Source organism: Sorex fumeus, unplaced genomic scaffold, assembly GCF_029834395.1.
Source record: "Sorex fumeus unplaced genomic scaffold, SorFum_2.1 ptg000037l, whole genome shotgun sequence".
Taxonomy (NCBI): domain Eukaryota; kingdom Metazoa; phylum Chordata; class Mammalia; order Eulipotyphla; family Soricidae; genus Sorex; species Sorex fumeus.
In genome coordinates this window covers 60,731,453-60,746,263 of record NW_026606094.1, presented here as the reverse complement: position 1 = coordinate 60,746,263, position 14,811 = coordinate 60,731,453, and the positions used below count along the sequence as shown (strand labels likewise).

Genomic DNA, 14,811 nt, shown 5'->3' with positions numbered 1-14,811 from the left:
CCTGAGATTTTTTTTGTAGAAGGCCACTGACACTGACAAGTGCATAATTGCATTTTTATGCCTGAAACTCTATTATCAACATTACTGTAAAACAGTGCCTACATGAAATTTGGAAGAACAAGCTATATCAAAGAGTCTGGAAACTTCTCATCTTGTCAAGTGGTGAGAAAGTAACGCTCACTTACTGTTGATGGAAATTTTGTCTGGCTCAACCTCTAAGGAAAGCAATATGAAGCTCTTTCAAGAAAATAACAACAACAACAACAACAACAACAACAATAATAATAGAACTCCCATGTGACTGAGCAATACCAATTCTTGGCATCTATCCCTTAAACACAAAATATTACTTCAAAAAGATATATGCAAACCTATGTTCATTGCAGACCTTAATACAACAATAAGGGACATGAAGATATGAAAACTTAAGTGCCCAGCTATGGATGAATGCATGAAGTTGTGGTACATAGGCCATATGGGATAGTATGCAGCTCCAAGAGAGGAAAAAAAAACATGCATCTTGCTGTGACATGGATGAAACTAGAGAACCTCATGCTGAGTAAAGTCAATAGGAAAGGATAGATATAGAAAAACTCATGTTCTAAAGATACACAATAAAACAGGAACAAAGGCCGAAGGCAACACAACATGAGACTGGATCCACAGAACTGAGTTCTGGGGGCAGAGTGATAGTCCAGTGGTCAGGGCATTTCCCATACATGCGGCTGACCTGGGTTCAATGCCCAGCATCCCATATGGTTCCCCAGGGAAAAATAGAAGAAATTCTTGAGTGCAGAGCCAGGAGTAACCCCTGATCATTGCCAGGTATCACCCCTAAAGCACCTCCCACCACCAAAAATAGAGTTCTGAGAACTGAGTTCTGTGGTGGAGGAAACTGAGTTTGAAAGGGAGAGTCCTTTGGGACCTTATGGAGGGATATAGTTACTACAACGATGGGTATGTGTTAGAATTGTGTGCACATGAAACCATCATTAACAGTATTTTAAATTACAATGCTTCAATACAAATATTTAAAAATTAACAAAAAAAGTCAAGTGGAGTATTCCAGTGCTGCAAGTGATGTATTCAAAAGCAAGAATTAATATGCCACTTTTAGACCAAATTAATTTCTGTAAGGTTTATTTTATTTCATTTCCAATAACATAAAGAAAGGTAGACATTGTAGAATAAGCACCATATTTGTGTCTCCATAAATTCCCCGAGAAGAACAATTAATGTCCTGATGCTCATTTTATCCACTACACATACATTATACATACATTTATTTGTATAAACATACACATATGTACCTATATGTATACGTGTGTGTCTATATAGGGCATATATTTACATCCATGTAACTTTATAACACAGCTCCTTTTATCAAAATTATATTTCTATATTCTAATTTTATAAAGAGTTTGAGAATGAATTCTGGAGTAGACAATTCATTATAAAGTTCACATTCCTATCCTCATTTTCAATCTCAACTTGAACAGTCAGGTATAACTAAATAAAAAATCATTAGACATAAAGAAAAGTAACCCTAATTAGATTTTATTTTAGATGAACAAAAATCACAGTGCATATGTTACTGGTCACAATATATTTCCCTTGAGTCCTAGAGTTGCTAAAATGATCCAATCAGTCACTGCCCAGATTTCATTATTAAGTGTGTGAACTAGTGCATTAAAAAGTCATGTTAGCGCCGACAAAGTTTATTGGGGCAACTGCATTCAAGATGCACATGCCATACCTTAAAATAGCACTGTTAAAATACCAAATAAAATGTCAACTTCTGTCAGGTCTCTTGATTTTATAAATTGTTTAGACTGGGAAATGTTGGGGTTTGGACATTGTTCTTTTTCTATGATACAAAAAAGAAGAAATGGAAAAAAAAGAAAAAAACTGAAAAGGACAATAAAGCGTAGCTCATTTTTTGAAGTTCTTTCGTGGAAAAACATACTCTGGCTCATTACCCTTCTAATCAACAATTTCCTTCTTCCTCCCAATCCTTCCCGTCTGGTATTTACCTTTCTCTCCACCCCCCACTCCTCTCTCTCTGGGTGGTATTCTGAGCTTATACATTGTACTCAGTAATCATATTTTTTAAATGGCTTCAAAAGAGAATCCCAGGAGGGAATGTCAGAGATGTATATACTGAGGGTATTTTTAACCTGGCCCATAGCTTTACTCAACATAGCAAAGCTCTTAAAAACACATCAGAATGCCCTTGCCACAGAGCTTCCCCAAGGCGAGGAAGCCCAAGGAGCAGGCTCAGCTACTACCGACTGACAGACCAGTTATTATCACACCTTAGTGACCATCTCCCTGCCCTCATTCCCCCACCCCTTTTTTTATGACCACACCACATCCCCACAATTCCCAAACAACAACATCTCTGTTTCAGCTTCTTCTCTGGATTTCCCACACTTAATGCAACCCAGACCTCACCTTCAGCTCTCCTGAGGCCACTTTGGAAGCCAGCTCGATGACACAGCCAACAGCCATGCGTGCAGCGCCGGACGAATGCAGCTCATTCCAAATGGTGTCACTGTCCACCTGAGCAAACAGTGCACGCAGGCCACAGAAAGAGAAAGAAAGGGAAAGAGAAGGAATCGAGGAAGGGGGTGGGTGTTGGGGGAAGTTGGGAAGAAAGGAAGAGAGAGAGAGAGAAAGCAAATCTGTGAGGAAAGGCTGGCTGCATAACCGCCTATGTACAATAATATTAGTCTTTTGTCTTGGCCAGCTGAAAAGGCCTTCTGGACATGGCTTTGCTTATACTCTTTTCTCTACTCCAACTTCTCCAATGGAAACACATTCCTGCCATGCCCCACTGCCATTCCCTGTTTAGATTTCTCATTACAAACAGCATTACATAGGCCGGATCTGGCCTGGCTGCAGGCCTGCTAGAAGTCAGGCTCCCGGAGTGAATTGAGTAAAAGCTAAGGGCACTTAGCTATACATAAAAATCGGATTTGCAAGTTCGAGATGGGGAAAATTCAAATACTTTCCTAGCTGCAAGGTTGCAGGGAGCCAAAGATAATTATTGGGCAGGTATCGGTAGCAACAGTTGTGGGGGAAGCCACCACCGCGATCACATTCCCCCAGTTCAGGTTTCACTACTAAATGGAAGGAGTGTGTGGTCTTCATGGCAAAATATGAGCATTATCAATATTTAATAAGTCAAATTGCAAGACAATTTCAATTTTCAAAGTAGATGCTTGAAGATTCTAACATTTCTTACAGTTTGGCAGCTGATTGTCATGTAAACTGGAAGTATTCAAGCTGAATAGGTCATTAAAATTCATGGTTGCTTTTGTACAAGAAAGCATTATTATCAAACCAAAACAAGCATTAGTAGCTGTAATTAGCATTATACAATGCTGTTTACTGTTTTCATGCATGCCCTAAGACAGCACACATGACAAGGACATGGAAAGGGCAATATTAGTGCTTTCTCAATGTTATACATTTCTAAGCATAAATGCTTCACATGGTTGATATCTAATTTTGAGACACTCATTACTTACTTGGAATATTAAGAAATATGTTTGTAGTGGTACAATGATCAGAACTTCCAAATGAGTTAAACCCCATTTAGGAAACCCCTTTAGAAGGGAGCGGGTGCAGGCAGCAGGAGAGGGAAAGACTGGCTAAAAAATGGGTCAGAAGATAGTTCAATGGTTAGGACACATGCCTACAAGTGACAAACCCAGGTTCAATACCCAACAATGTTCCTGAACATGACGATGTTCCTTGAGCATCATCTGATGCAGCCCTGGAGCCCTCCAAGTCTCCCCAGATGGCTTAGTGTCCTAGCACTGCAGGGACTGAGCTGCAAAGTGTCCTCTGCCCCTCACAGTGAACTTCCAGCCTGATTGGCCATGAATTATTTGTTGGGGCCAACAGGCCTCCTGACTGCCACTTGGAATACCCTCCAAAATAATGAATTAATAAAATCAAATTTTAAAAGAAGAATTAAATGAGTGAGGCTGAATGACATGGTACAAATATAATAGCAAGATTATATATTACCAAAGCATTAAGCATTTTCATATTCCTTTGTCATGGTGGCATTACCAATGAAAACATTATCAAAAACAAGTAAATAGTAACTGATAAAAACAATAAGTATAGACATACATAAAAATTAGCTCATTTCAATAATAGAATAGTGTTTAAAGAAGTTTTTTGTAATAAAAATGTCAGTGAAACTGTGACTTCACTAAAACCTGAGTAACATCAGGCAATGGAATAATTTTTCAGTGTCTGGATTCCCCTCTCTATAAAATAGTAATTTTTTTAGGGGACAATTTCAAACTTCAAAGTAAATGATATTTACTTTTCAGAAACTCTTCAAATTTACTCTTCAAAATAAATGATATTATAAGATAACTATCATTTGCATGTGATTTTAGCAAGGATTAAATCACTGATAAGCAAACTATAGCTATTTCTATTTCTACAATTGTGACCGGTTTGTAATATCTCAGCATATGGTAGAAGCTATTAAAAGCATTTACTGAACAAACACACAGTGACTTAGCAAAGCCAAATACTTACTGGCCTAAAGGCTCACACACAAATTACTGATCTTGACTACATATTTTTCTATTCTGGAAAGGGTCTTGCTTTTTAAAACACTCACACCAGTCATAGTCAAAAATAATCCTTTTAATGTTATTTGTAAAAAACGATGAAATCATCAAAATGGGTCCTAGAACATATAACCATTTTCCTGGTTAAAACAATATGAGTAATTTTTTTATTTCCTAGAGAACTTTACATTTTAGAGAAAAGTGGTGGCTTAAGTTAAAAAATAAAAAGCACAACTTAAATAGTCTTGTACAGTTTTCAAACATTGTGTGCTATAGATACTATACAACGGCTCATGTATAGCATAACTGAAAAAGCATATAATTTCAAATCCCTTCAATGTGAACTGAAAATACTCCATAAGGTGAGAATTTTTCTGGTTACTGTTTCTGGTTTGTTATTTTTAATAAAAGCAGCAGAAAATTACCTTTTCCAAATTTATAGTCTAGCATTTTAATAGAAAAATATCTGAAAACAATACTTCTTTAACCTTAATGCTAAGGTGCATTAATTAGCCACAAATAAGTTTGCCATCCACTTGCTAGCTGATATTATTCTATATTCTTCAAAGTAATCTTGTAAATCTAATACTAATAATATATATCATTAATTTTGCTCTATAAAACCTCTATTGATATTTGCTATTTCAATTTAGCTAATATTCATTGTGATGGTGCTTTATTATTTATGGGATGGAAGTGACATTTACAATAAGGGCATGGGTTTTAATTGAAAGAGTGACAAAGAAACTCAGTGGGTGCTTAAGGTACAGGACACATTTAAAGTTAGTTTTAATCATATATACATTTGATTTAAGATGCTATGGTATCTACTACCCATTTATTTACTTATACTTAAATATAAAAACACTTAAATATTGTTTTAACCTAAATAGTCATTTAGTCGACAACTAGTTATAAAGGTCAGATTTATAAATTTATAAGTGTGCAACCTATGGGAATTTAAATTTATGAACAAGTATGTCTAGTCAGTTCAAGCAGTCATTAATAAATACTAGACTGGTCACTTGATAGCAGAAACTTCACTCAGAATTTTAGAGGGAATCAGTTAGGTTATTGGTTGAAATTCCAGTTCAAATATCCCCTCTAGTTTGCTTTCCAACCATGTCCTCACATGGTTTTTCCTCAATGAGTACTCGTGGGGTGATATACAAAGGCATCCTTATAAGACACCAATACTATCAGATTAGGATGCTTCTATATCACTTAGCCTTAATTACCTTCCCCAAATTCTAGTAAGTTCAAATACATCAGGGATCAGACTTTCAATATATATGAGGTTTGGGGAATACAAATCAGTCCACAGAAAGTTATATGTCCATTAGCAGATTTTCCCCAAGACATTGCATTCCAAATGATGTTTCAAGGTCAAAATAGCTACTCAAAGCTATCCCTATGTATTTTTTATATTATAGTTTAGTTTGGGGCTGGAGCGATAGCACAGCGGTAGGGCATTTGCCTTGCGCGCAGCCAGGCTGGCTGAGCCGGGTTCAATTCCTCCGCCCCTCTCGGAGAGCCTGGCAAGCTACCGAGAGTATTCAATATGCCAAACACAGTAACAAGAAGTCTCACAATGGAGACGTTACTGGACCCTCTCAACCAAATCGATGAACAACAGGAGGACAGTGTTTTGTTTGTAGTTTAGTTTGAATTGTAATTATAAAAATATGATGCCTGCTAGAAAACTTGTCACTAAAAGAGTTTCACTATTCATCTCCTGCCATTCCAAATGACAAAAGAAAAGTTTTTTTCTCCTCTTATGCCCCTTTTAATAGTTAGGGAGATTACCAAAATTACTTCCCTATATTAGAGATAGCATAAAAGCTCCTTCATATGAGAGCTCCAATTTCAATTGTTTAGGGCATGCTGGAAATAGAAAAAGAAAACAAAACAAACAGAAAAACTAGGCTAGGTTAGAGACAATGGCTGGTTCCGTTAATGGTAGTGTCTGACATGGGATGCAATACTGAGTGGTTGGAAAGGAATGGAAAAATAACAAGAATGGTGTGACATTGATGAATATATAAACGAAGAACTGCAGGACAGAGATAGCAATGGAGTAACAGTGGAAGTTAAAGGTTAGAATGTGAGAAGAGAGGTGTTCCAACTCGTGGCAGTTGAAGACAGAGGTTTGGATACTGGCATAGTGCTGACATGGATTAGAAAATTTTATGTGTTGGGCCAGAAAAAGGGAACCAAATGGTGCAGTGGAACAGAAAGCAACCTTGCTAACAATACAAACCAGTTTCTGAGACCTTGTTAAAGTTGATAAACACGCCAGGCAAAATTTTTAAAGATTTCTTATAATTTGGATAGAAAAAGACCAGTATGTCTTTTAGTTTTCCAGGCCCATGAATTTCTCCTAGTTCTATTCACTAATTTATTCTTCTGGATAATGCAAGTGTGAGTGGCCCGTATGCATACAACAGATGCCTGAATGTAGGCGTATGTTTGAGGACAGTGGACCATGAACTAAGCACTGTTGCACTGCAGCACTGTCCTCCCATTGTTCATCGATTTGCTTGAGCGGGCACCAGTAACATCTCCATTGTGAGACTTGTTGTTACTGTTTTTGGCATACCAAATAGGCCACTGGGAGCTTGCCAGGCTCTGCTAGGTTAGAGACAATGGCTGGTTCCATTAATGGTAGTGTCTGACATGGAATGTGATACTGAGGGGTTGGAAAGGAATGGAAAAATAACAAGAAAGGTGTGAAATTGATGAATATATAAACAAAGAACTGCAGAACAGAGATAGCAATGGAGTAACAGTGGAAGTTAAAGGTTAGAATGTGAGAAGAGAGGCATTCCAACTCATGGCAGTTGAAGTATCCTGTGGGTAGGATACTCTTGGTAGCTTGACAGGCTCTTCAAGAAGGACAGAGCAATCAAACCCGGGTCAACAGCGTGCAAGGCAAACACCCTAACCACTGTGCTTTCGCTCCAGCCCATGAACTAAGCAAGAGGTTCAAATTGATAAAGAAACAAATTATAATTGGTAGTTTATATTTAGCACTTCACCGTAGCACTGTCCTCCCGTTGTTCATCAATTCGCTCGAGCGGGCCCAGTAACATTGTGAGACTTGTTGTTACTGTGTTTGGCATATCAAATATGTCACGGGTAGCTTGCCAGGATTTGACGTGCGGGCGAGATACTCTGAGTAGCTTGCCGGGCTCTCCAAGAGGGGCGGAGGAATTGAACTCCGGTCAGCCTGGTCGGCCGCATGCAAGGCAAACGCCCTACCTGCTGTGCTATAGCTATATATCTATAGGCATAAAAATAAGTATTTAATGGCAATGAAGATTTCTGTCCCTCCAATTTCTCTACCTATGAAGAACCAGTCTCACATTCTAACCAGTATTTCCTCTGTCCCTCTCTGAGAGCCCGACCAGCTACAGAGAGTATCCTGCCCACACTGCAGAGCCTGGCAAGCTACCTGTAGTGTATTCGATATGCCAGAAACAGTAACAATGGGTCTCATTCACCTGACCCCTGAAAGAGCCTCCAATAGGGCAGCATTGAAAAAGACGAGTCAGGAGAAGCTGTTAAAATCTCTGGGACAAATGGAGAAGTTACTGGCGCCCTCTCAAGCAAATCGATGAATAACGGGATGACAGGTGATACAGGTGATACAGGTGATGAAGAACCAGGGCAAGTGGACTCCAATTATAGTGCTATCTTAGTAATAGATCAAGAGAAAACTAAAGAGACTCTATGGCCAGTGAGAACAAAGCTCTCTGAGCTTGTCTCAAGAGAAGGCTATGAGTAAGAAAAGAGAACTGAAAGTGCTGAGACTGAAAGAGAGTAAACCTGAGAGGTACAGCAGAGGCAACAGAGTGACATGGGAACAAACTCAAGAAAGAGGGAGATGTGTTGGGTGAATGTGCTCTTATTTACATGAAGGATTTTCACAGTCCATATCTGCACTGAACTGTAAGCACACACCTAAGGACACCTGTGCAGTGGTGCAAAAGGTAAAGGGAAGTGGAAGGGTGCAGAGAGCTTGAAGGCGGGAGTGCATCATTCCTTCCTGCATGAGGCTTCAGGTTTAATCCCCAGCACTGCAATGGTTTTCTGATCACTGCTCTATGTAGTCACCAGCACCTCTGGCCCCAGCACAAAGGACTGACTGAACAGCACTGTGTCACCAGTAAGAATACTAAAATAGTGGGTCTGCATCACCAGATGCATATCAGAGGAGCACTCCTGTGTAGCTCCCAGAGAAAAGGGACTGAAGAGGCAACTGAACCAAAGTACTGCTAAGGGTTGAGTTCAGGTCTGTGTAGGAAGAATGGAAGCCTCATGTTCCCACAATAGTTCAAAAGTATGAAAAGTCTTGGGACCAGATGAAATCCGCAAAAAAGTTTCAGGGAAAACCCAGTGACCAGAAGAATAAAGATGAGGGAAGTAAGAAAGCCTAGCTCCATATTGTAGAGAAATCAGAAATCAGGAGGATGTCAGCTCTGATGCTGAGAGGTGAGAAACATTCAGGGAAATGTCAGTTGTTGCCATGGAAACCTGAATATCGGAAGGACAAAAGAAGCATCTAAAGACCCTCCTGGATTTTGTAATCCTCAGATTGCAAAGACCAACTGGAGAAAGGATGCTGAGACACGGGCCAGCTACCTAAAGGGAATATACCCACAAATTAGTTTACCTTGAAGGAGACAAAATTTTAAAACCAAAAGGGGGTTATTAAAAGTTGAAGAGAGGGGCTGGAGCAATAGTACAGTAGGTAGGACATTTGCCTTGCATGTGGCCGACCCGAGTTCAGTCCCCATCATCCCATATGCACCCTAAGCACCACCAAGAGTAACTCCTGAGTACAGAGATAGGAGTAACCCCTGAGCATCGCTGCGTGTGACCCAAAGAGAAAAAAAAATGTTGAATAGACTCAGCCAAAGCAAAAGCACAGTGGATAGGGTATTTGCGTAGGTTTGCCTTGCACATGGCAGACCTAGATTCAATCTTTGATCCCCGGTATGCCATAAGGTCCCCTGAGCACTGCCAGGAGTAATTCCTGAGTGCAGAGCCAGAAGTAACTCCTCAACATCACAGTGTCCCCCCCAAAAAAAAAAGTTGAAGAGACTAATATCATTAATGATAGAACTGGAGAAAATGAGAGAACAAATAGTATACTTTGTGGCTTGTACGTACCCAACCCAGATTCCATCATCAGCATCATATATGGTTCCCTGAGCATCACTGGGAAAGATATCTGAGCCAGAAAGAGGAGCAATTCTTGTGCACAGCTGGATATGGCCCCAAAACCAAAATAAGTAAATAAAATTGGAATTGAAAATCAGCCAGTGCTTGCCAGGGCTTACTCCTGACTCTGTTCTCAGGGGTCATTCAGCTGGTTTTTTAGAACCATAAGGAATACTGGGAATCAAATCTGGGTAAGTTGCATGCAAAGCTAATGCCCTACCTGCTCTACTATCTCTACCAGCCCTAAAATGGATAAAATATATCTTAAAATCAACTTTTACAGGTTGTATCAGGAAAAGTTGGACTTTTTGCAAGTTTTTACATTTTTGACCATTATTCTGAAGTAGTGGCGTCCCAGGATTTTTTTAAATCCTTCTAAGTTACCAAGACTAAGAGTAATGTGCTACAAGCTTGTGGTAGGCAGATATATAAATAATACTAAATTTATTCAACAAAGTAACAGGAAGACCAGTTCCTACAACAAAGAATTAGATCATCCAATATGTCATCATTGCCAAGGTCGAGAATTTCTGCCCTAGAAACTGAGAATCATGTAAATAACAGAAATACCTTTCATAGTAGATGTCAGAAAGTTCAAGATCAAACTTATAGTGCTCCCTAGTGAAAGCACACACTCTCTATGTTAATCTCATTCTCGGCTCTCTGGATTTTTTTTTTTCTGTTCTGAACAATTACTAAGGTTACTTTATGTTTTTAATTTATTTTATTATTTTATTTGTGAATCACCGTGAGGTACAGTTACAGGCTTACAAACTTTCATGCTTGCATTTCAGTCATATAATGATTGAGTATCCATCCCTCCAACATGATGGCCACTAAGCCTACTTTTACACATTGGAACGATAGCACAGTGGTAGGGCATTTGTCTTGCATGCAACTGACCCAGGTTCGATTCCTCTGCTCCTCTGGGAGAGCCTGACAAGCTACTGAGAGTATCCCGCCTTCACGGCAGAGCCTGGCAAGCTCCTTGTGGTGTATTCGATATGCCAAAAACAGTAACAAGTTTCACAGTGGAGACGTTACTGGTGCCCACTCAAACAAATTGGTGAACAATGGCAGGACAGTGCTAAAGTGCTACATTTACACACACACACACACACACACACACACACACACACTTCATGCTTGTTTGTTTTAAAAGATGCTGTAAGTTCCTATGAGATAAAGAAAGAATAAAAGTGTAGAGTGAAAGGAAGTCAAAAGAGCAAGCCATCCAGAGAGAAGAGGCACAGAAAGCTGAAGTGAGTCATAGGAGTGAACAAGAAGAAAAAACATTTTATCTTCCATATTACTTTCAGGTTCTGTTTTTCCTTTTAGTTTTTTTTTTAATTTGGAATACAATTAAGAATAGCTTTTGTCAGGGAATGCCCTGCCACAGAGGCAGTGGTATGGGAGGGATTAGGGTGGGAGGGATACTGGGATCCATGGTGGTGGAAAATGGGCACTGGTGGAGGGATGGGTATTTGATCATTGTATAATCGAAACCCAAGCATAAAAATTTGTAAGTCTACAAGAGTACCTCATGGTGTTTAATAAAAATTTTTAAAAAAATAGCTTGTCAACACTTTTCTCCCAGAAATTTATACAAGTAATAGAATCAACACTAATATAGACCTATTATTAAGGATTATTCTGCCCTCATTTTGTACACTTTCATAAAAATTAGTAAAAGAGTTAGGAAAACCTTTTTCACAGTTTTTTCCATTCATTTGTCCCAATTTAAACTTACCTTTTCTAGGACATCTATATAAAAGACAATACATTCAAAGATTGTGTTTCGTTTTGTCATGTTTTTGTTTGGGGGCCACACCTAATGATGCCCAGGGGCTACCCGTGGTTCTATGCTCAGAGGTAACTCCTGGTGATCTCAGAGGACTGAATGGGATGCAGGGGACAGAATCTAGGTTTTCCAAAAGTAAAGCAAGAACCTTACCCTGTGTACAATCTCGCTGGCCCCTTAAGTGATATTTTAAAATCTGGTATCAGTGGAAAAAGGAAAGATATTAAACCATATGATCATTTGGTATCTACATAAGCAAACAAAAAGAAACAACTTCTATTAATTAAAAGCCAGAACCTTCAAAAGTAGTTGTTCATAAGAATGTTGAGTTTTGACCATACACATATCTGGCAGTGCAAACATAGAGAGCTTGCAGCTTTGAGCAACTATGATTTATTGTGTTAAGTAGAAAAAAATGTAAGCCTCTTTTCTAGGTAAACCCACTATTCCAAACATCCACTTCCTCTGAAACGGGTTCTGAGGATTTAAAAGTTTAGTATAACATTTCTTTTAAATGACTATTTTCAGTTTCACTTATTCCACTAAGAATCTGGAGAATTCATAAAAAAAGACAAAATCCATGGTTAAGATTTTGCAAAAATTAGGATTATTTTTCCCAAGATCTATATCCATTTTCTTCCACCCACCCCACCTCTGCCCATCAATTTATTCAGAAGCCTCAGTTGTACAACAGATAAAAGTTTATTTTTAATGTTAATTTTTTAAGCTGTAAAGAGAATTTTCTTGATGTTAAAAGGAATGTAATAAACATAGATAAGCAGAGTTCAAGAATAAACAAACAAACACTGTCCTCCCATTGTTCATAAATTTGCTCAAGTGGGCCCAGTAACGTCTCCATTTTAAGACTTGTTGTTACTGTGTTTGGCATATTGAATACATATGCGGGCAAGATACTCTTGATAGCTTGCTGGGCTGAGGAATTGAACTCGGGTCAGCCAGGTTGGCCATGTGCAAGGCAAATGCCCTACCCACTGTGCTATCGCTCCAGCCCTAGTCCAAGAACTGAAAAAATAGAGGAAAAAGAAGCAGAGGGGTGCAGTGGGGGAGGTAGAGGAGGAGGGAAGGGGAAGAGAAAACAAAAAGAAAAGAAAGAAAAGAGAAGAACAGAAAATACAAAAGAAACAAATCTGGGAAAGACTCACAAATAGAAGAGGTACATATAATAAGGGCTAAATTAATGCTGCACTTTCAAAGAACTCCAGAAACCAGATTGATATTGGAAATATGAAGTTATATAAGAGGACTCCTAGGGCTGGAGCGATAGCACAGCGGTAAGGCGTTTGCCTTGCACGCAGCCAACATGGCCGACCTCAGTTCGATTCCTCTGCCCCTCTCGGAGAGCCCGGCAAGCTACCGAGAGTATCTCGCCCACACGGCAGAGCCTGGCAAGCTCCCTGTGACGTGTTCGATATGCCAGACACAGTAACAACAGTAGGTGAAATTATTCAATCTTAAATATAAACAAAGATACACTTGAAAATAATTCCAGCTAACATTAAAAAGTTCAAATTTTATGTTGAGTTGTGTTTTCTGCTGTCCAGAGTGATTTATTTTTACACAGATTTGAAAGATCTTAAGGCAGAAAGGGTAAAAATGTATCTCTGAGGAGCTAACAAGTTGATTCCTTGTTTTCAATGGTCATAGCTGAACTCAAAATTTCTTTAGAAAATACTTGGAAAGTATAACTACTCAAACTCTTTTTTTTTTTTTTTTTTGCTTTTTGAGTCACACCTGGTGATGCACAGGGATTACTACTGCCTTTGCACTCAGAAATTACTCCTGGCGGTACTCAGGGGACCACATGGGATACTGGGAATCAAACTCGGGTTGGATGTGTGCAAGGCAAACGCCCTACCCACTGTGCTATCACTCCAGCCCCCTGCTACTCTAACCCTTAATGGAGCATTTTTATAAAGGATTAGAGTCTTTTCCTGAGAATGAAACTAGAGAAAGAGATACTCAAATTGTCTAGGTTGACATTACAAGTAAAAGCACTATAGGAAGTTTAGTACATGTTAAAATTTGTTTCTTAAGAACATTTTCATAATAAAATAGTAATTATTTCAGCAATGATTTAAACTCATTTAAAGTGTATCAGGGACTGGAGAGATAGCACAGCGGGTAGGGCGTTTGCCTTGCATGCAACCGACCCGGGTTCGATTCCCAGCATCCCATATGGTCCCCTGAGCACTGCCAGGAGTAACTCCTGAGTGCAGAGCCAGGAGTAATCCCTGTGCATCGCCAGGTGTGACCCCAAAAAGCAAAAATAAATAAAAATAAATAAATAATAAAGTATATTAACTAGCAAAGCTGATATATTTGAAATACAGGGTGGTTTTTTTGTTTTGTTTTTTTGGGTTTTTGGGGTTTTTTTTTTTTGCTTTTTGGGTCACACCTGGCAATGCAAAGAGGTTGCTCCTGGTTTTGAACTCAGGAATTACTCCTGGTGGTGCTCAGGGGACCATATGGGATGCTGGTGATCAAATCTGGGTCAGCCACGTGCAAGGCTAACGCCCTACCCATCGTACTATCGCTCCAGCCCCACAGTTCATATTTTTGACAAATAATTAGTCAATGAATAATGTTGGGGATGCCTATAAAATCATAAGCCTCTTATAGAGTCATTAAGTTTGTTGGTTTTTGTTTATTTGTTTTTGATACACACCCAGTGATGCTCAGGGCTTATTCCTGGGGCGTATTCAGGATCCCTTCTGGCTTTGCTTGGGAACTATATGCGGAGCTGGAGATAGAACTTGAGTTGCCTGAGTGCCAGACAGGCACCTTACCCACCACACTCTCTGGCCTAACCAATAAGTTTCTGAATAAATATTAATTTTGAGAAGGAAATTACTAGGAACATAAGTTACAAATCAATTTAAGAATTTAAGTTATCTAGAACTGGAGTCTTTGAAGGAGAAGAGAGAAAGGCTTGGCAGAAGAAATAATGAGATAGGAACTAATAATTTCTCAAAACTAAGGAAATCACCAATCCAAAAAGTTCAAAGTATAACTTCAGAAAAAAAAACCCTCAAAGAAATCACTTACACTAACAAGCAAATAAACCAAACCTAGATACATCATAGTTCAAAATGCTACAAACTCCAGCATAAATTTGAAGACAACTAGAAAAAAAGAAACACATTACATTCACGTTGTACAAAG

The 14,811-nt window shown here is 39.0% G+C and overlaps 1 protein-coding gene across 1 annotated transcript in view; it reads right to left on the bottom strand.

Annotated features, from left to right (window-relative positions):
- The window catches only part of HDAC9 (histone deacetylase 9), a 1,023,935-nt gene that overhangs the window by 233,593 nt on the left and 775,531 nt on the right, over window positions 1-14,811 (bottom strand). The window contains exon 18 of the mRNA XM_056118063.1: window positions 2,455-2,562. Within this exon, the coding sequence (XP_055974038.1) occupies window positions 2,455-2,562 (108 nt within the window). The remainder of the gene's footprint in view (window positions 1-2,454; window positions 2,563-14,811) is intronic.